Consider the following 22239-nt stretch of genomic DNA (forward strand, 5'->3'; position numbering starts at 1 on the left):
TATGGGGCGGGCAGGCCCATAATCTCGAAACAGGTTTTGGCAGTGGTGGTCAGCTAGTGAAGCGGTCCCTGCGTAATCACGTCGCGTAGTTTAGGCTAGTCGTCTCCCTAATGAATTTGAAACTGAGGGAACGCCAAATCAAAAATTAATAAGAAAAGGCAATCAATTTTGATAAAATTTTTAAAGTAAAAAAATCCTGAAAAAGATGGTGAACCCGAAACGAGCCAAAGAACTGCCACCCTAGGCGAAACAAAAATCTTCCGCCCCCCTCCTGTCCCCACTAAATTATGTACAGCAGGGGTCCGCAATAGCTCTGGCCCTGGGCCATTTTTTTTCTCCGCTAAAAGTCTGAGGAACAGAACATATTAGCATCCCAGATCATAGGCCTACAATACAAATTAAACATTTTAACACATCTGGTTAGTGGGCTATATAATCAGTTAAATGTCAATAACAGCCTAATATGTTCAATATGACTACATTGATAAATCACCAATGCCTCTATTGTATTTTTGTGTGTGTTGATTGGAGAAAAACATCTTTCAATCAAAATAAAATGTTGGACTGAAAACGTCTCAAAAGAAAGGCATAAAAGTTCCAAGGAAGAATGGACAGATAAATAGGCATTCTTAACATATTTCTCCAACATCAAACCAGAGTGTCTTGTTTGCAATGCTGAAATGCCTAGTTAACTAAAGGTGAAATAAAAAAATACTAAATAAATTGCTGTTTGCAAATAATTTCATTTTAGACAACCTTAAGAATGTAAGGATGGCACTTTCAAAAGTTACCTCGCGTGCAAATATAGGAGGTCCCTTACTGGGCAGAAAGGAATTTTACTTTAACCCCTGCATCGGAGAGTTACAATGTTGCAATCACTATGCAGCCAGCTGCCTATAGTAGGAAACAGAGTTTTATTACTAATAATATGACACATGGCACGACCCCACAATTGTTAGAGTTACAATAGAAATAACACTTTTTTAAAACATATTTAACATATCATTTAATATTCCTGTAGAACTGTAAAAAGAGCTTTGGAAACAAGTGCTTTCATAAATGCATGGCTTACCTCGTTTTGCTGGATAAGTTTGCTAATAAGTTTTCTGCCAATGACCCAGCCTTAACGAATTGTGTTTATTTACATATCAAATTTGATTGTCCAACATTTTCAGCATTTCTTCATTTCGTGGCCCGCCTAGTGGCCTCTCCTCTGCTGTGGAGGTGGCACAGATTCTTCCAGTCCCTGGTTCCATCAATGACCAGCGCAAATTTGCCCTGGTGTGAAAAAGATTTGCAGCTAAAACAGAAGGCTGCATCGTTTTGCTTGGAGTAAACGAGCCATGGTATCACCACTCTCTCCCCGTTCGCCATCCTCCTATTGTAGTGGGCCACCAAAAAATATTAGTGCCCCTCATCTCTTGGGAAATTCCCCTCCTTATCCTGATGTGGCCCAGCCTGCCATAACATATCCCGTAAAGATCCATTCATATCTTTTGATACATTTCAGCAGTACATCTCTTTGGTTTAGAGATTGTGCCTCTTTTCTCATGAGTTAAAAAAAAGATATATTCGCTTCCTGATAGTTTTTGTCTTTTATAATCTTTGTACCTTACTTTTAGCTGAAATGATGTCCACTAGTAATTTAGCTAGCTAATGTTATCAGGCTAGGTTAGGCTACTGCCTTAATCACTAATCGTCTTCATCACACACAAACATTAAAAAACAATACAATAGTTTAATTGGCAGATTCATTTTTGTTAATGTTTTACAATTGGACAATCCTGTAAAAACACACACATATCACCATAGGATACTGGGAGTGAACTTCGCGAGAAACAGGAATGGGGTGGGGGCTGGAACTGCAGCAACCGCTACCCGCTGGGGCAAGGCAACCGCCTAATTTTGCCTAACCGGAGGGCCAGCCCTGGCGCCGGATGAGAGGAAAACTGCTCCAGATGGCAGCGCTGTTTATCCGCCAGTTCAGTGTAACAGTATAACTTTAAACCGTCCCCTCGCCCCGACACGGGCGCGAACCAGGGACCCTCTGCACACATCAACAACGGTCGCCCACGAAGCACAGTCGTTACCCATCGCTCCACAAAAGCCGCGGCTCTTGCAAAGCAAGGGGCAACACTACTTAAGTCTCAGAGCAAGTGACGTAACTGATTGAAATGCTACTAGCGCGCACCCGCTAACTAGCTAGCCATTTCACATCCGTTACACTAGCATCACTACCGGCACTTCCACTAGCTAGTAGGTCACCCCTTACAACTGCTTATCCCGCTAGTTCAGCATCACCACCGGCACTTCCACTAGCTAGTAGGTCACCCCTTACAACTGCTTATCCCGCTAGTTCAGCATCACCACCGGCACTTCCACTAGCTAGTAGGTCACCCCTTACCCTTACAATCAGTTGATATAAACGAGAACTATCATCAGAAATTACGCAATAGGAATCAGTCAAATCGCCGCCTGACCCACTAGTTGGCCATAAGGTTAAAATCAACGTTACATATCGTGGTGTAGATACTGTATTGACAATGACACAATAACATTTCCAGCATGGCCGACAACCTGACCTCCCTTGCCCGACATATGGTAATTCATAAATAATAAGTGAGCGTTGCATTTGCAGCTCCTAAATTAATTAAAAACATTTCAAACGTAGTTTTAAACGACAACTCTGAACGAACTCCGTAAACTCGTGGCCCAGCTGGCTAGCTTGACTAACATTGCTAGCCCGCGGGCGCGTTCCAGGTTGACACAGTTTGGTTTATTGCTAAACTGCGGTTGCGTTGCTAGCCCGGGGCGCGTTGCATGTCGACACGGGTTCGTTCCAGGTGGATTTCATTGCTTCTTTATGGGTGTATTACAACGGATAGTTAACATGACAGATTAGCATAATTGGTTCAGATTATTTGATGATTGTTGGCCTCTATTATTTATTTTTTACAAATCCCAAATCACTAATGTGATTCATCTTATCAACCACTTAGTTAGGTGCGCTAAATAAGGGTTTGAACAAAAACCTACACTCCCATTCAAACCCAGAATCCTATACTGGATTTTCTCCAGACTTCCAACACGATTCTACGAGACAAGATTTGGATGGATGGCCACGGGAGGCTAGTGTTAAACAAATCAGCTAAGCACATACTGGTGGTGTTCCTGCCTGATTACGTTGAATAAGTTGCATTGCATCAACCAATGGTTGTGTGCTACGTCATCGACTGTCAGGCATTACATTACTATATCATAAGATGTGGTTAACTGATATGTCAAATAACTATCCAAGCTTTGCGAGATCTGGCAGGCGTCTGCAATGTAGTCAGGCAGGAATGCCACCCATATGATATAGCAGTATAGCAATCTAATGCCCGACTGTGCAGTCGATGACATGGCATGCAAATGACGTACTGTGCAACTATTGGTTGATGCAATGCAGTATCTGCAATTTGGTCAGGGCCTGGAACATTACCCTCAACTAGCTGAATCAGGTATGTAACCTTTATTTAACTAGGCAAGTCAGGTATGTTAGGTTAGAATACCCGCAGAATGGTAGATCTCAAGGAAGAGGGTTAGGTAGGTCTGACCTATGTAAGTACTAGGTCGTAATTATTGGTGCAGTCCGTAGCAGAATTCCCTTTGGCAATGGACAACTAAAAACAAGCGTTTCTTATAGGACAAGTTCAGGTAGTCTCTAGTCTCTTGCAGTTTCAGTCCATTTTCATTCTGTTTGGTGCCTATTGAATACGACACTGTACTGCCTCCAACCAAGTCTCAGGCTTTTGTGGGCATTGTGCCCCACGACGTTGACCGATGGCCGACCCAGATCCTAATTTATGAATTCAGAAAGACTGCCACTGCTCACGGGAATGATCAAAAGGAATGATGTGACGGACTGGTCGTGGTCTCCCATCTCATTTGTGTGTAGTGTTAGATGGTCTGTTACACTGGTCGCAGCACGACTCTTTATTGCCACACAATCAGAGTTGGTGGTAATTGCTTTTTAGGTAAAAACTCTCACAATGTTTTAGTTTGAATTTATTAGTAGACAAGTAGATTTTTTTATTTTTTTATATTTTTTTTATCCCCCTTCCTCCCCAATTTTCGTCGTATCCAATCGCTAGTAATTACTATCTTGTCTCATCGCTACAACTCCCGTACGGGCTCGGGAGAGACGAAGGTCAAAAGCCACGCATCCTCCGAAGCACAACCCAACCAAGCCGCACTGCTTCTTAACACAGCGACCCGGAAGGCAGCCGCACCAATGTGTCGGAGGAAACACCGTGCACCTGGCCCCCTTGGTTAGCGCGCACTGCGCCCGGCCCGCCACAGGAGTCGCTGGAGCGCAATGAGACAAGGATGTCCCTACCGGCCAAACCCTCCCTAACCCGGACGACGCTAGCCCAATTGTGCGTCGCCCCACGGACCTCCCGGTCGCGGCCGGCTGCGACAGAGCCTGGGCGCGAACCCAGAGACTCTGGTGGCGCAGCTAGCACTGCGATGCAGCTAGCACTGCTCCACCCGGGAGGCCCCAAGTAGAACATTTTAAGGCACAGTGTGAATTACATTGACTCTTGAATTGCAAGAGACAAAACAATATAGAACAGCAAAAATACATGAAAAAACAGATATTATACAGCTGTGCCAGGAAAATAACCTCTCCCTCAACGTCAACAAAACGAAAGACCTGATCGTGGACTTCAGGAGACAGCAGAGGAAGCACGCCCCCATCTACATCGACGGGACCGCAGTGGAGAAAGTGAAAAGCTTCTTCGCCACAGACAATGTGGCGAAGAAGGCGCAACAGTGCCTCTTCAACCTAAGACCCTTACAAACTTTTACAGATGCACCATTGAGAGCATCTTGTAGGGCTGTATCACCGCCTGGTACAGCAACTGCACCGCCCGCAACCGCAGGCCTCTCCAGAGCGTTATGTGGTCTGCCAAATGCATCCGCGATAGCACACTGCCTGCCCTCCAGGACACCTATGGCACCTGATGTCACAGGAAGGCAAAAAAGATCATCAAGGACATCAACCACCCGAGCCATGGCATGTTCACTCCACTATCATCCAGAAGGCAAGGCCAGTACAGGTGCATCAAAGCTGGGACCGAGAGACTGAAAAACAGCTTCTATCTCAAGGCCATCAGACTGTTAACTAGTGATCACTAGCCGGCCTCCACTCAGTACCCTGTCCTGAAATTAGTCACTTTCACGATGGGTAACATGTCTGGTGAATATGCAGGCCGTGGAAGAACTGAAACCATTTCCATGGCAGCTACCACCCGGTTACTTAACCCTGCACCTTAGAGGCTGCTGCCCTATGTACAGTTGAAGTTGGAAGTTTACATACACCTTAGCCAAATACATTTAAAACTCAGTTTTTCACAATTCCTGACATTTAATCCAAGTAAAAATTCCCTGTCTTAGGTCAGTTAGGATCACCACTTTATTTGAAGAATGTGAAATGTCAGAATAATAGAAGAGATAATGATTTATTTCAGCTTTTATTTATTTCATCACATTCCCAGTGGGTCAGAAGTTTACATACACTCAATTAGTATTTGGTAGCATTGCCTTTAAATTGTTTAATTTGGGTCAAACGTTTTGGGTAGCCTTCCACAACCTTCCCACAATAAATTGGGTTAATTTTGGCCCATTCCTCCAGACAGAGTTGGAGTGACCGAGTCAGGTTTGTAGGCCTCATTGCTCGCACACGCTTTTTCAGTTCTGCCCACAAATATTCTATGGGTTTGAGGTCAGGGCTTTGTGATGGCCACTCCAATACCTTGACATTGTTTTCCTTAAACCACTTTGCCACAACTTTGGAAGTATGCTTGGGGTCATTGTCCATTTGGAAGACCCATTTGCGACCAAGCTTTAACTTCCTGACTGATGTCTTGAGATGTTGCTTCAATATATCCACATCATTTTCCTCCTCATGGTGTCATCTATTTTGTGAAGTGCACTAGAGTCTCCTGCAGTAAAGCACCCCCACAACATGATGCTGCACCCCCATGCTTCACGGTTGGGATGGTGTTCTTAGCTTGTGTAACAGTATAACTTTAAACCATCCCCTTGCCCCGACACGGGCGCGAACCAGGGACCTTCTGCACACATCAACAACTGACACCCACGAAGCAGCGTTACCCATCGCTCCACAAAAGCCACGGCCCTTGCAGAGCAAGGGGCAACCCTACTTAAGTCTCAGAGCAAGTGACGTAACTGATTGAAATGCTACTAGCGCGCACCTGCTAACTAGCTAGCCATTTCACATCCGTTACACTCACCCCCCTTTTAACCTCCTCCTTTTCCGCAGCAACCAGTGATCCGGGTCAACAGCATCAATGTAACAGTTGTAACTTTAAACCGTCCCCTCGCCCCAACACGGGCGCGAACCAGGGACCTTCTGCACACATCAACAACGGTCGCCCACGAAGCATCGTTACCCATCGCTCCACAAAGGCCACGGCCCTTGCAGAGCAAGGGGCAACCCTACTTAAGTCTCAGAGCAAGTGACGTAACTGATTGAAATGCTACTAGCGCGTACCCGCTAACTAGCTAGCCATTTCACATCCGTTACACTTGCAAGCAAACAAACTTTGTCCCCATGTGCAGTTGCAAACCGTAGTCTGGCTTTTTTATGGCGGTTTTGGAGAGGTAGCTTCTTCCTTGCTGAGCGGCCTTTCAGGTTATGTCGATAAAGGACTCGTTTTACTGTGGATATAGATACTTTTGTACCTGTTTCCTCCAGCATCTTCACAAGGTCCTTTGCTGTTGTTCTGGGATTGATTTGAACTTTTCACACCAAAGTACGTTAATCTCTAGGAGACAGAACGCGTCTACTTCCTGAGCGGTATGACGGCTGCGTGGTCCCATGGTGTTTATACTTGCGTACTATTGTTTGTACAGATGAACGTGGTACCTTTGCGTTTTGGAATTTGCTCCCAAGGATGAACCAGACTTGTGGAGGTCTACAATTGTTTTTCTGCCACAATCCCCTCATCAACTGGACTGCTGGTACTATCGTGGGCTGGAGCCTGTTCTGCCACGCCCATTGCCTGAAGTTGGCGCAGCCTGCCCCGGAAGAAGCCTCGGACAGAAGCCTCACCGCCAGGTAGAAGCCTCTCCGCCATTCCTGCGGAGTTCCAGGATCTCCATGAGATTTTCAGCAAGGCCCGGCCCACTTCGCTTTCTCCGCATCTACCCTATGACTGCGGGATCGACCTTCTCCCGGGCACTACACCACCCCGGGGACGGCTGTATTCACTGTTGGTTCTGGAGACTAAGACTATGGAGACGTACAGAGGACTCCCTGGCTGCAGGGGTTGTATCTGTCCTTCTGCCTCCCCCGCCGGCGCAGGGTTCTTATTTGTGGAGAAGGACAAAACCCTGCGCCCGTGCATCAACTCCCGGGGCCTCAATGACATCACGGTTAAGAACCGCTACCCGCTATCACTCATCGCCTCGGCTTTCGAGCCGCTCCAGGGGGCCACTATCTCTTCTAAGTTAGACCTGCGGAATGCCTACCACCTGGTACGGATACGGGAATGTTGTAGCGGTATTTATTAGAGAGGGGTAAAGAAAGATCTTGTTCGGGTGCCAGGCAGGTATTAACCATGCCGAAAGGAAAAGAGTAGAACAGAGAGAGTACCACTACCAGACCCACACACATCAGCAGAAGAGACTGCCTAGAGTGTAGCCTGTTTACCAGATAGCCAGCGGAGAGAAAAGAGAATACACACCCTATAAAACCCACATCACAGCACAGTCCTTCCACAATTCTTGGTAACCCCACCAAGCATACCTCATACAATAATAATAATAATGGCAGAGCAATTAAACAGCAACTTCATACAAGAAAGAACCCAGTCATCAACAGAGGATTTGCAATAATTTGTATTCTCTTCCAGTGGAGGAGTGCAGAGGGTATGACTGTGGGGGTGTTCATATACACAAAGGCCTTAAAAATGTCCACAATCTTCTCGGCCAGATGTCCTTAGTACACCCCACCTCAACACAGTTCAAATACTAATACACACTTTAAAGCAATCTCCCTTTTAACTAAAATGTCCACCCAAGTACTTCTGGCAGGGCAATAATAGTCCAGCTCCAATGAACTTCACTGGGAAGTGCATTAGAAAAATAGAGAGTCTGTTTCAGGGTAAAGCACTGGAATGATGGAGGGAAGAGAAAGAGAGAAAGGGAACAGGAGAGATCTTAGCTGTGGTCTTCAGGCGTGCAGGTGTACTGTCTGACTGTCCGATGGTTTGTTGGTTTGTAGGTTAAAGCTTCGCAACAATGTTGCTACTAATCCATGCGATCCATAACCGTCGCGGTCCCAAACGAAAACAACCCTGACGTAGAGCGATCACACCGATGATTGAGTTAAAATACGTTATAAACTACATACGCTGACAACAAACAAAACTGCACGTTGAAGGCTCCGTCCAGGATTTCGCCACAAGGTGACGGGTGGAAGACAGCCTTCAACACTGCTAGCGGACACTATGAATACCTGGCGCCGCCAATCGGTTTGTCCAATGCTCCTGCTGTGTTCCAGGCCCTGTTTAATGACCTTCTCTGGGATATGTTGAACCGGTTCGTGTTCATCTACCTCGACGACATCCTCGTCTTTTCCCACTCGGCTCAAGAACACATTCTCCATGTCTGACAAATCCTCCAGCATCTCCTGGAGAACCAGCTGTTTGTCAAAGCTGAAAAATGTGAGTTCAATCACTCCACCATCTCCTTCCTTAGATACAACATCTCTGCTGGAATGTGCAGATGGATCCGGGAAAGGTGAGAGCGGTGGTGGATTGGTCCTAACCCACGTCCAGAGTGCAGCTGCAATGTTTTTTGGGGGGTTTGCCAATTTCTATCACCGTTTTATCCGGAGTTACAGCACCCTGGCTTCCCCCCTGTCAGCACTCATCTCCAGCTGTTGACCGGGCGTTCCTGGACCTGAAGCACTGCTTCATCACAGCTCCCATATTGATTCATCCGGACCCGTCCCGTCAGTTCGTGGTGGAGGTAGACTTTTCAGATATCGGAGTGGGGGCCGTCCTGTCCCAGCGTTCTGCCCTGGACTTTAAGCTGCATCTCTGCGTTGCCTTCTCCCATTGCTTTAACACCACGGAGAGGAATTATGATGTGGGAAATCGAGGAGTGGAGACACAGGTTAGAGTGGGTGGAACTTCACATTCATAGTGTGGATGGATCACAAGAACCTGGAATATCTCCGCACCGCCAAGGGTCTCAACTCCAGGCAAGCTCGATGGACCCTGTTATTCACCATGTTCAACTCCACCATCTCCTACCACCCGGGGTCTAAGAATGTTAAGCCGGACACGCTTTCACACCTCTATTGCCCCGCTTCTACACCCTCTAACCCCAAGACCATACTTCCTACCTCGTGCCTGGTGGCTACCCTCATCTGGGGGAATAGAGAACCATGTCTATGGCGCAGGGTTCCCAGACGGACGCCGGGGGGGCCCGGCTAACCGGATGTTCCAGATGCTGCCCGCTCCCCTGTCCTGGAATGGGCTCATTCCTCCAGGCTTGCCTGCCACCATGGCTCCTGTCGGACCCTGGCCTTTGTGCGACAACACTTTTGGTGGCCCACCATGGTTCCGGACATCTCAGCGTTCATCACTGCCTGCACTGTCTGTGCTCAGAACAAGAATCCTCGGCAAGCTTCGGCTGGCCTCCTTCAACCTCTTCCTGTCTCTCATTGTCCCTGGTCACATATATCCCTGGACTTCGTCACTGGTCTCCCTCCGACTGATGGCAACACCACTATCCTCACGGTTGTGGACAGGTTTTCCAAAGCCGCCCATTTCATTCCCTTCCCCAAGATACCTTCTGCCAAGGAGACGGCCCAGCTCATGGTGCAGCACGTCTTCTGGATCCATGGACTTCCGATGGACATGCTTTCCGACCGTGGTTCTCATCCCAGTTCTGTAAGGTGTTCTGCACACTCATTGGATCGTCGGCCAGCATGTCCTCCGGGTTTCATTCCCCAAATTAACAGCCAGTTTGGAGTGTGCCAATCAGGACCTGGAGACGACTCTTCGGTGCCTCGTCTCGGCCAACCCTACCACCTGGAGCCAGCAACTCGTGTGGGTGGAGTACGTCCGGAACACCCTTTACTGCTTGTCCACTGGGCTCTCACCTTTTGAGTGCTCCGTGGGTTATCAACCACTGCTCTTCCCGAGGAAGAGGTCAACATACCCTCGGCCCAGATGTTTGTCCGCCGTCGGCATACCTGGAAGAGAGCTTGGTCCGCTCTTCTCAAGACCACCTCCAGGTATCGTCTTGGGCAGAGGGTATGGCTGTCACTTCCCCTCCGGGGAGAGTCCCGCAAACTTTCCCCCCGTTTTATTGTCCCTTTCTCCATTTCCAAGGTCCTTAGCCCCTCTGCTGTTTGTCTTCTGTTGCTCCGCACCTTCCGTATACATCCCATGTTTCATGTTTCAGGGATTAAACCTCTGTCTCCTCTTTCCAGGCCCCCACCCCATCTCATCGATAGCCATCCGGCTTACACGGTGGGGCGTCTCCTGAGTGTTCAATCTCGGGGCAGGGGATTCCAGTACCTGGTTGACTGGGAGGTTTATGGTCCAGAGGAAAGGTGCTGGGTCCCCGCTAGGAACATCCTGGACCAAGCCCTCATCGCTGAATTCCACCACCGGCACCCCGGTCAACCAGGTATGTGCCCGGGTAGGATGCCAGGTGACGTCCCTGGGGGGAGGGTGTACTGTCACACCCTGATCTGTTTCACCTGTCTTGTGCTTGTCTCCACCCCCCTCCAGGTGTCGCCCATTTTCCTCATTATCCCCTGTGCATTTATACCTGTGTCTTCTGTTGTCTGTTGCCAGTTCGTCTCGTCAAGCCTACCAGCGTTTTTAAATGTTTTCCCCCCGTACTCCTGTTTTCTCTATAGTCCCTGTTTTAACCATTCTGCATGCCCTGATCCTGCCTGCCGTTCTGTACCTTTCGGACTCTGCTCTGGATTACTGACCTCTGCCTGCCCTTGACCTGTCACTTGCCTGCCCCCTGTTGTAATAAACTCTTGCTACTTTGAACTGTCTGCGTCTGGGTCTTATCCTGAGGTCTGATATATACGAATGGCTCTATCAAACTGAAACATGGCACCTCACCTATATTTTGAGTTAAAGAGAGGAATTAGGCAAGGTTGTCTATCTCACTATATGTTTTTATTATTCACCCAAATACTTTAAATAATAGTCCTGTACAAGGTATTTCCATAGCTGATAAAGAAATTATTATAAGCCAGCTGGCTGACGATACAACACTTTTTCTGAAAGATGCTAGTCAGATTCCCATATCGATTCATGTGATAGAATCTTTTTCCAAAGCATCTGGTTTATGTCTTAACATTAATACATGTGAATTCATGGTGGTCAAAGATTGTGTGACAACCTCATATTATGGTATTCCAGTGGAAGAACTTACATATTTAGGCATAACCATTACTAAGGATCAGAAATCTTATTTATAAAAGGAAGATACCTTCAGCCTTGGTTATTAGGAATCTCTAGACATGCTACGCTATCTTTATATCTTGACGGTATAATAAGCAAAGAGAGAGACCAGATGCTTTTGAACTTTCTGTGGAGAAACTGTACCCATTACATTAGGAAAACAAATGAATACACATTTTCTGGACTTTACTACCTTAAATGCTTCTTTTAAGATCAATTGGATAAAACAATTCCTAAGAAGACCCACTTCCATGTGGAACTTTAATACTCATGCCGTCTCTACTTTTGGTCTACTTAACTTCATGTTGGTTTCCAATTCTAATATTGACAAAGTTCCAGTGACACCCTCTTGTAACAGTCCTGATTTGTTTTATGTTGTTTTTGTATGTGTTTAGGTCAGGGCATGTGTTTTGGGTGGGCAGTCTATGTTATCTGTTTCTATGTTGGTTTTGGTTGCCTGGTATGGCTCTTAATTAGAGGCAGGTGTTTTGCGTTCTCCTCTAATTAAGAGTCATATTTAGGTAGGGTGTTCTCACTGTTTGTTGGTGGGTGGTTGTCTCCTGTGTCTGTGTCGATGTTACACCATACGGGAATGTTTCGGTTTGTTCGTGCGTTTATGTAGTCTGTTCCTGTGTCAGCGTGCTTCGTGTATTTGTAAGTTCGTTTGTTCAGGTCTGTCTACATCGTTTTGTTATTTTGTTAGTTATATCAAGTATAGTTCGTTTTCGTCTTTGTCTGTTTTGTTTATTTAATAAATCATCATGTATTCACAACCCGCTGCGCCTTGGCTCGATCACTACTCCACCTCTTCTTATGAAGAGAGGAACGCCGTTACACCTCTGCTTTTCATCTGCAGGTTTTCTTGTCATGGTCCTTAATTTAGAGGCATAGTTTTTCTCCACACAGATATTATATATGGAATAATTGGGACATATTGTATAAACATACTACTTTGTTTTTAGAATATTGGTTCCGAAATAATATCCTATTGGTGAGCCAACTTGTAAATGCAGAGTATTTTACTTCAAATTAATTCTTATCACTTTACAAGATCCCTGTAACACCTGAAGATTTTGCAATTGTTTAAAATGCCATTCCCTCAGGTGTTGCTTTATTATTCAGGAACGTGTCAAGACCTGACCCTCAGAACATACTTACAATTAACCTTGTTGACTCATCAGTAGGAAATATTTGTTTTTCTGTTAGTCCAATGGAGCTATATGAGCCTTGTTTCAACAGGATGTTGTACTATACCTTATGTCATGCCTTATTGGAATGGTTTATTTGATAATATTGGTTGGGGAAAAAGCAGTGGTGTAAAGTACTTAAGTATACATACTTTAAAGTACTACTTAAGTAGTTCTTTGGCGTATCTGTACTTTACTTGACTATTTTTCACTACTTTTACTTTTACGCCACTACATTCTTAAATAAAATGCTGTACTTTTTACTCAATACATTTTCCCTGACACCCAAAAGTACTCGTTACATTTGAAATGCTTAGCAGGACAGGAAATTGTATAATTCACACACTTATCAAGAGAACATCCCTGGTCATTCCTACTGCCTCTGACCTGGTGGACTCACTAAACACATGCTTCGTTTGTAAATTATATCTGAGTGTTTGAGCGTGCAACTGGCTATCCTTAAATACATTTTTTAAATGGTGCCGTCTGGTTTGCTTAATATAAAGAATTTGAAATTATTTATACTTTTACTCTTGATGCTTAAGTACATTTGAGCAATTACATTTACTTTTGATACTCAAGTATATTTAAAACCAAATACTTCAATACTTTTACTCCAGTAGGATTTTATTGGGTGACTTTCACTTCAGTCATTTTCTATTAAGGCATCTTTACTTTTACTCAAGTATGACAATTTGGTAATTTTTCTACCGCTAGAGAAAAGTTTGGATATTGCCACACATATACCTACTTATTAACAAACTTAAGGAAGTTTCTTTTAAAATTATTCATTTATATTATCCTGTCAACCACTATATGAAGAAGTTTTAAAAAATCGAATTGTACCTTTTGTAATGACCACCCAGAAGGAAATGTCCGTGGCAAGACATCAGTAGATGTATAATTGAAAATTACATTTATGAAGATTGTACACTATTTTGGAGAGATGTACTGCTTGGATTCTTTACCTACGATAGAAATAAGTTGAAACAATTTTATGTAATTCATTTCATTATTATTTTGGCCAAATTTCATATTCACAAATGTAATTTTAGAAACAAAACACCACATTTTCATACCTTGCAAAAATAAATTAAACTATATGTTAAGAAAATGAAACACTGCCAACAAGAAATCTGTTAGGCTCGAAATGCTAATAAATGTGCACCGTTACAGTAAAAAAAATAAAACTCCTACTTCCTGAAACAGCTAGTCATTTCCTTCACAACCACACGACGCGTCGCTGTTGCTCTGGAGAGCATCTGCTGTTCTTTTGATAGCGTTTGCCAAGTAGTTGTAGCGTCTCTACTACATTAAACTTTGACAAAGAAAGCAAGAACAGGGGAAACAATGGCGAATGCCCATCGCGCCAACGTCTTGGTTACCTCCTGTTTGAAAACGCCGGTAGACCCACATACCAAGGCTCCGTTGGCGTTGTATGAAAGGCAGCGAGCCCTTCCATGTTCGTCAGCAGCTGGTCGTATTGACAATCGAGACTACGAAAAAGAGGTAAGATATCGGCAGATGAGTTTTGTATTTGAAAGCTGAGCTAAGCAATCAAGAAATACTCTGAAAGATTGGTTGAAATGCAGCATAAGGGTGGAAAGAGGACTGGAGCACCATCCAATACTTGGCAAGATGCCATTCATCCCACTAACCAATCCATCAACGTTATAAATTACCTCCAATCTTTATGTTGATCTGGAGAGGAATGGAACCAGTTGCACATAGGAACCCTATATGTTTTTTTTTTTACATGCATGGTTCAAAATTCCATAATAAGCTAATTCTTTGGTCCTCCCTCATTGATCTGCTAGATGGCTTAGTCATAAAACATATTGATCATACATCGCTACCAAACATCTAAGTGGATGTAAGTAGGCCTAATGTATATCCTATGATACTGGATAGTGATGTAAATTAAGTGGAGAATCTATTAATTACCATCTTTAATGCCACTCATGTTAAAGATTGGGAAAATTCAGGTCAAGCATGTACTTATGTCAGTGGATTCTCATAAATCCATGTTGTTCTCAAATGTTACTACAGAGATTTGACGGTTTTCAGGTCAACCTGCCTGTGTGGGAGAGGATTTAACCTGTATAACTTGTTACTGGCCTATTTTTGGCTTCCCTCATTTACTAGATTACGCTGACGTCACAGTGCCAGTAATCCTAAATGCTTAATTTCCTTTGGACAACATTATTTCAAATCCCATTTATTTTTCCTCACTGGACAAGGATCTTCCCTACATCTGGGCATCTCAAAAAATTAAATAAATTAGAAAGTACATTCATTTTTATCTGGCTTGTACTGTAACCAGTAGGATACTAGTTAGAATTGCTTGTCCAAGCTTTAGACATATTTTCTTAATATTTGTAAATGTATGATTTGATCTCGTCCATTCATCACCCCAAGAAAAAAGATGGAGATGGTTGGGGGTCGAGCAGCGAGTGTGAAAGTTGAACACACTCCTTCCATTATCACCCACATTCTGTGCGTGACCATATGGATAGGTCATCCAAACCCACAGAGCTGGGGATAATGAGCTTAGGCCTCAAGTAGCCATCTCATATTATGTGCTACTCTACACACTTCATAACCTTCCACAATATGTCCAGTCATCAGTACTACTCTTACATAATGATACACTTCCATACATTTGGCATATTAACACAGATGGGGCCACCCATTCAAGAAATATCTGAAAGTCATAGAAATACAGGTGAAAGGCTATTTCTTCCATGCAACCATAATCCTATCCAAGATACCCGTTGCTTCCAATGACTTACTGAAGGGATAATGCCAGAGAAGCCTGTGTTTGGAAAATATATTGGCACGGGTGTTAGGTCCGAGACAAAGTCGATTTTACATTTGACCAATAATGTCCTTTTTAGGCTACTTTTATTATTTGCATGGAATGGATTCCAGACACATGCTCCACAATCCGTGCACAACGTAAATGTTTTTTTGCTTCATTTTCCTCATGACTTTCTTTGACTTCTCAGCTGCAGTATGACGACTCGGGGTCTGAGTGCGGTGATGGGGATGCCCCCGGGAAGGGCAGCCCCCTGATTATCAAAGACTACCGAGTGACGGGGGATCACATCGACCTGCGTGAGTTCTACTTCTCCAACGAGGAGTACTATCGTAAGCTGGAGGAGCTGAAGAGGGCCCACCTCCGCACCATGGCCGAGCTAGAGGGCATGTACCGCAAGAAGCTGGAGCTCAAAGGCACACCACCCTCAGAAAATATACAGGGGCCACAGGCACACAGGTGTGTTGTTGCTCTTGTTTGGAATTTGTTGTTTGTCTTGATTAACCACCAAGATAATACGCTGAAGTTGGTAGGGTACATTATTTCTGCCCCTGGAGTGTACTCTACTCAGCGTCTACCACTTCTAACGTGTCAATTAATATTAGAAGGGTTTAAAATCTTTGTTCGCTCACCAGATCGTTCTTGAAGATCAGCCCCATGCCCGTGAGGAGTCTGAGGAAGGCCCACTCTGCTCTGGAGCTGAGGAGGGGCTCTGGGCTGTCGGACACATCTGACGAGGAAGGAACTGTCGACAACAATGTGGAGAAGGGTCTGCAGTCCTCCCCCAAAGAGCACATCAAGAACATGTGGCAGGACTTCAAGCTGTCGCCTCGCAAGTGCCACCCGTCCACATCCTCCCACCAGAGCCTCATTGGGGGCCACAAGAACGGCATCAAGGGTAAGGACCGGAAGCAAGGGCGAAAAGATGTCGAACACGAGCCTTGGAAACCCAGAGTGACCGTCCCCAAGCCGTTCCACATGACGCTGCGGGAGAACCAGAAGCACCAGAAAGGTGTCAAGACACGGTCAGAGATCGAGCTGGAGAACACGGCCCTACGGAAGCAGCTGGAGGAGCTGACAGAATGCCAGCGCAAGTTCCGTGCCAGCTCCGTACCCGCCCACGTGCGCCTGCCCCTGTATGAGGAGCTCCAAGAACGCGACGAGGCACGGCGGGCCATGCGTGAGCGGGAGCAGCAGCATCTGTGCTCCACCCAGCAGCCCTTCAGTTTCCTGGAGCGCGAACGTCTCAAGAGGGAGCAGAGAGAGGAGCAGCTCCGCAACCTCCAGCCAGACAGCAAGGAGAGAGTCCGACCATTCAGGGCCAAGCCCGTGCCCAAGGCGGTGTACGAGGCGGCGTCGGGCGAGCAACTGAAGGAGGAGCAGCTGTACCGCGCCATCAAGATGCAGATGAGGGCCCAGGAGCTGCTCCACAGCGCCTCCATGCCACCCAGCATGCTAGCACGCCACCTTAGCGAAAGGAGGTGGGCCAAGGATGAAGCCAGGGGGGACACCGCTGGATCTGAGGATGACAACAGTGCCTCTTACAGGCCTAAGATAAATACAGAGGTGCCCGACTTCGACGCCAGCTACAGGAGGTTCAAGAAGCAGCTGGAGAGCCGGCGCGACGTGAAACCTTTGACGACGTGCGAGCCGTTCCAGCTCCGGACGTCACAGATCCCCTCGCACCGCGAACGCATCCTGGCCGACATCGAGAAGGAGCAGATGAGTCCGCGGGCCAAGCGCTGGCCTTACATCAGCATAACTGGGCACGTCCGTTCACACAACTCTAGCCTCTGCTCCTCCCTCTCAGGAAGTCTGGAACAGCTGCCTGCCAAAGTCACCGATGCCAGCAAAAAACGGCAAGAGGCCGTGAGGTACTACCCACATAGAATAGCAAGGGGCGTCTCCTTTTTAGACGAGCTAGTAAGCGCTTCAGAATTTAGTTCCTCTTTTTAGAAATAGTTATGCCCTGAAAGTTGAAACCCTTGTCTGTTGAATCCTGTGGACTTCCTATCCCCTGTGGACTTCCTATACACTCCCAGCTCCAAAACAACCAAATGCCCAACATCTGACATTATTAACCCCCTAGTCCTACTTCTAGTGTCATTGGCCTTCATTTTCCCATTTGACAAAGTCCTTCCTCCACCCATGCCTTCCTGTCATCGATGACTGCCTTGTCTCCTTGAGTAGAAAGGTACTTGAGCAGAGAAAGAAGGCGGAGGAAGAGGAAGCGAGATGGAGTGAGAGACAGAAGCAGAGAGAGAAGAAGCTTGCGAAGGTGGTTTCGAAGCGTGCCCAGGCCAATGACACCCACGTGCCCCTCTCTCAGACCAACCAGTCCAAGCTCAAGCAGTTCAGGTACCCATAGAAACCCATAACATTACAATTATACTTGTAGCAACCAAGAAACTCACTCTGCCTGAGACCAGTACGAACACCCACTCCACAGCCCGCCCCACATTTTCATATGGAAGTAGTAAGTGGAATTGCAAACCTAGTGTTAATTTAACACTATTAAAAAGACTGAACCGAACATTGCCTCAATAGTCTCAATTGTGACTCTTTTTCTAGTATATTATTTTGAAGAATATGGATGGATCTCTTCATTGTTTTTATAAGACATTAAAAACATACTAATGTGTGGATACCCTTTTGTTCCATATCCCAATTTCAGTTTGAAGTAATTGTTTAGGAATGATTTCCATATCAGTAACAGTAAGCTGCGGTTGTAAAAGTTATGTTTTTGTTGAATAGGTCAGGGTTGAGGGTTATTTCAGGGCTGAGGGTTGTGGGTTCACAGGGGTGAGAGGTTGTCTGTGTGTTTCAAACAGAAAGCAGGACTTTCAGCGCAGGAAGGAGTACAAGGAGGAGATGAGGGAGATCCAGGAGCGAGTTAAGGGGAGGCCTCTGCTGTTGGAGCAGGTCGCACAGGTGAGCCTGAAACGCCCCCCCCCCCCCCCCCCACACACACACACACACACACACACACACACACACACACACACGTGGAGTGACATGACATGGGTTGCATTTCAGTAGTTATAAGTGGCTTCCTTTCCTCATCTCCTCAGTCCACTCATTCACACAATAAATATATATTGCATGAATAATAAATGTATGACTGACTATTTTCCCATCACTGCTCATGGTGTATGCTATTTTTCACTTCTGTCTGTTGACAGATGAATGCCAAACACGCTGCAGAGAAGCACTACACAGACACCCTGCGAGGCTGTGGAGTGAGTGAGGACTTTGTCAGTGGCAAGGTGCCCCAGCGGCCAGGTGGCCAAGACTCTGCATGCAGGACCTCCTTCTCCAGTGACTCCAAACAAAGGTAGATTTCTGGCTCTATGACAGTGAATTATACATTTTGTAAACATACTTCATTAGTCAAAGTCTCTACAAAGACAATACAATATCACGTTGCAAAAAACTTTTTAGGCCTACTTCATCACCTGTGCTGTGGTCTTAGATCTTGTATACAGTATTACAGTCTCAGATGGTGATAGTGAATAGACATATAATACATAACATATTTAACACAGTTGTAAAGTTACTCATAATCAATAGAAATATTATTTCAAAGTAGTTGAGCCATGTGTAAGAGATAATCAATGAGGGCTATGCGTTCTGTGGAAAATAATGAAGGACATGGAAGGTGTATATTATTTTACAGAGAATGCATAGAGCCCCGAGTTTATTATCCCTTTTATACCATGGCTATAATGTACACATTTGCCGCTTGAAATATGTTCCTTTGCAGGTAGAAATGTGTTCAAAATCCACTGAAATAGCTAGCAAATGTACTAGATAGCTACAGTACTTGCCTTGGTAACGAAACAAACATAATTGCTAGTTTAGCCATCCAAACCATCAGTTTTAGCGCAGAATAACTGATGAATGTACGAACATTCAATACCGGTTGAATATGGCTGGTGTCAGTAAATGTCGGCAAAAAAGGCGTAATTAAATTGTTGCCAGCAGTACAGTTACAGTCACCAACGATCTGGATAACATGAAAACAGCCTAACCAGCTCTGCTATGGCAAGTAAAATGGTCTGAGTGAGTTGTTCTCTCATTTGTAGCTAGCAGTTAGATTGAGTGCTTGACTGCCGTTGTGAGGTCAGAACGCTCCGATCAACGCTTCTCCTTGCAGAGCGTCCACTGTGCGCTCTGAATTCACTAACGGACAATCTGACAACGCTCCGAATTTACGGACGCCCAGAGCGCACTCTGGCACTCCAGATTGAATTTACGAACACACGCTTAGCTTGCTATTATAAAAATCGAATTCAATAATGTTTCCAGTTCGACTTGTGTTGCATTCATAGGCAACTCAAACATGTAAGAATTAACGAAATATATTGAATCCTAGCGTTCTGAAATAATCGCACGCTCTAGAATGCACTTTAAGCCAATCAGAAACGAGTATTCAACAATGCCATGGTATAAGAGTATATTTTTTTTATTTTGTTTTCTCAGTGAAAAGGATGAGACCGATACACCAGCTATTTACAACATGGTCTTCCAGGATGACTACCCAGACAATTATGAAGACAGCTTTGCTGACCAAGAACTGGAAGGAGAGCAGGAGCCTGAGAAAGATGAATTAAAGTCCGAGGAAGATGAAGGCCATGGCGAAGTAGGGCGGGAGAGGGAGGACATTGGGCGTTATTCAGATGATTGCGATTACTCAGATGCCCATTACTCAGATGATGATGACCATTACTCAGATGCCAGTGAGCATTACTTGCCCCTGGACGATGAAAAGAATGAAGGGAGTGACATCATCAAAAGGCCCAAGAGTACAGAGAGCAGCCCAAGCTATAGAAGCGGCCAGCACAGCCGAAACAGTCAGAAGTCAGAGAGTGATAGGGAAAACACAGCAATAGCAGACAAGAAAAATTATGAGGATGATTGAAAAGTCATAGGAGTGCATTTTCTCACACGTAGGCGGACTACATTGTGCGCAAACGTCTACAACACTGACGCACAGTGGTAGAGATGCTTCTATTATAAAATAGGCTAAATGTATGGTAGGATATCTGTCTGTGAATATACAGTAATAATGGGAAATGTGTAAATAAAATTGGTTAATTTCCTGTTTATTAAAAGAAAATAGCAAATACAATTTAGTGTGATACACAGACCAGAGTCAATTGAAGTAGTAGGTTATGGTTATACAAGTTGTCACATTGAACAGTTTAGGGTACTCATTGTTTTGTGATATCCTACTATGCAGGAAATACAACACTATGACCACTTTTGGATGTTTGTGATACATTTTCTTTAGACAATTATTTGTCAATGTTTGTGTGACTTATGTGTAGCCTAACTTTTGAAATATATTTCAGGATCATACTTTCATTTCATATATACATAACATTTGGGAACATAAAGGTGTTATGTATTTCATGTACATTATGGGATATTTATATTTCTGTACTAGTTGTCATAAAACAATTTGGCAATAAATCATCATCAAAGCACGTTTTATTGGTCACATACACATGTTTAGCAGATGTTATTGCGGGTGTAGCGAAATGCTTGTGTTTCTAGCACCAACAGTGCAGTAATATCTAACAGTTCACAACAATACACACAATGATGTAAATAAAAGAAAAAACTATGAGATGATGAGACAGCCTATAGGGAGGAGGTCAGAGTCCTGGCCGTGTGGTGCCAGGATGACAACCTCTCCCTCAATGTGATCAAGACAAAGGAGATGATTGTGGACTACAGGAAAAGGAGGACCGAGCACGCCCCCATTCTCATCGGGGCTGTAGTGGAGCAGGTTGAGCGCTTCAAGTTCCTTGGTGTCCACATCACCAATCATGGTCCCCCAGACACACCAAGACAGTTGTGAAGAGGGCATGACAAAGCCTATTCCCCCCACAGGAGACTGAAAAGATTTGGCATGGGTCCTCAGATCCTCAAAAAGTTCTATAGCTGCACCATCGAGAGCATCCTGACCGGTTGCATCACTGCCTGGTATGGCAACTGCTCGGCCTCCAACCGCAAGGCACTACAGAGGGTAGTGCGAACGGCCCAGTACATCACTGGGGCCAAGCTTCCTGCCATCCAGGACCTCTATACCAGGCGGTGTCAGAGAAAGGCCCTACAAATTGTCAAAGACTCCAGCCACGCTAGTCATAGACTGTTCATCTCTGCTGCCACATGGCAAGCGGTACCGGAGGGTCAAGTCTAGGTCCAAAAGGCTTCTTAACAGCTTCTACCCCCAAGCCATAATACTGCTCAACAGCTAATCAAATGGCTACCCAGACTATTTGCATTGTCCCCCCACCCCCTCTTTTACACTGCTGCTACTCTCTGTTTATTATCTATGCATAGTCACTTTAACTCAATTATCTCGACTAACCTAACATTGACTCTGTACCGGTACCCCCTGTTTATATAGCCTTGCTATTGTTATTTTACTGCTGCTCTTTAAGTAAAAAATAAAAAGAAATATTTATCTATTTTTTACATAACACTTATTTTTCTTAAAACGGCATTTTTGGTTAAGAGCTTGACTTACAAGCTCTTAACCAAAAATGCAGTTTTAAGAAAAATAAGCATTTCACTGTAAGGTCTACTACACCTGTTGTATTTGGCGCATATAACAAATACAATTTGATTTGATACACACAAACCTAAAAGTAAAAGAATGGAATTAAGGAATATATAAATATTAGGATGAGCAATGTCGGAGTGGCATAGA

General features: G+C 44.9%; 1 protein-coding gene across 1 annotated transcript; it reads left to right on the forward strand.

The window, feature by feature from the left end:
• The first annotated feature begins 13927 nt into the window (after positions 1-13927).
• Positions 13928-21000, forward strand: LOC129839730 (protein FAM161A-like). Its single transcript, XM_055907325.1, has 7 exons — positions 13928-14209; positions 15709-15977; positions 16154-17392; positions 17709-17876; positions 18350-18449; positions 18701-18852; positions 20001-21000. Exons 1-7 carry the CDS (start codon positions 14051-14053, stop codon positions 20437-20439), a joined length of 2526 nt encoding a protein of 841 aa, XP_055763300.1. The 5' UTR covers positions 13928-14050; the 3' UTR covers positions 20440-21000.
• Positions 21001-22239: the final 1239 nt, after the last annotated feature.

This window comes from Salvelinus fontinalis, chromosome 40, assembly GCF_029448725.1.
Source record: "Salvelinus fontinalis isolate EN_2023a chromosome 40, ASM2944872v1, whole genome shotgun sequence".
Taxonomy (NCBI): Eukaryota; Metazoa; Chordata; class Actinopteri; order Salmoniformes; family Salmonidae; genus Salvelinus; species Salvelinus fontinalis.

Bases quoted from the DNA above. Each gene is read 5' to 3' on its own strand.
- LOC129839730 (XM_055907325.1), top strand. From the start codon at position 14,051: ATGGCGAATGCCCATCGCGCCAACGTCTTGGTTACCTCCTGTTTGAAA. The intron at 17,877-18,349 runs GTACCCATAGAA...TGTTTCAAACAG, and splicing joins TCCAAGCTCAAGCAGTTCAG to AAAGCAGGACTTTCAGCGCA. The intron at 18,450-18,700 runs GTGAGCCTGAAA...GTCTGTTGACAG, and splicing joins TGTTGGAGCAGGTCGCACAG to ATGAATGCCAAACACGCTGC.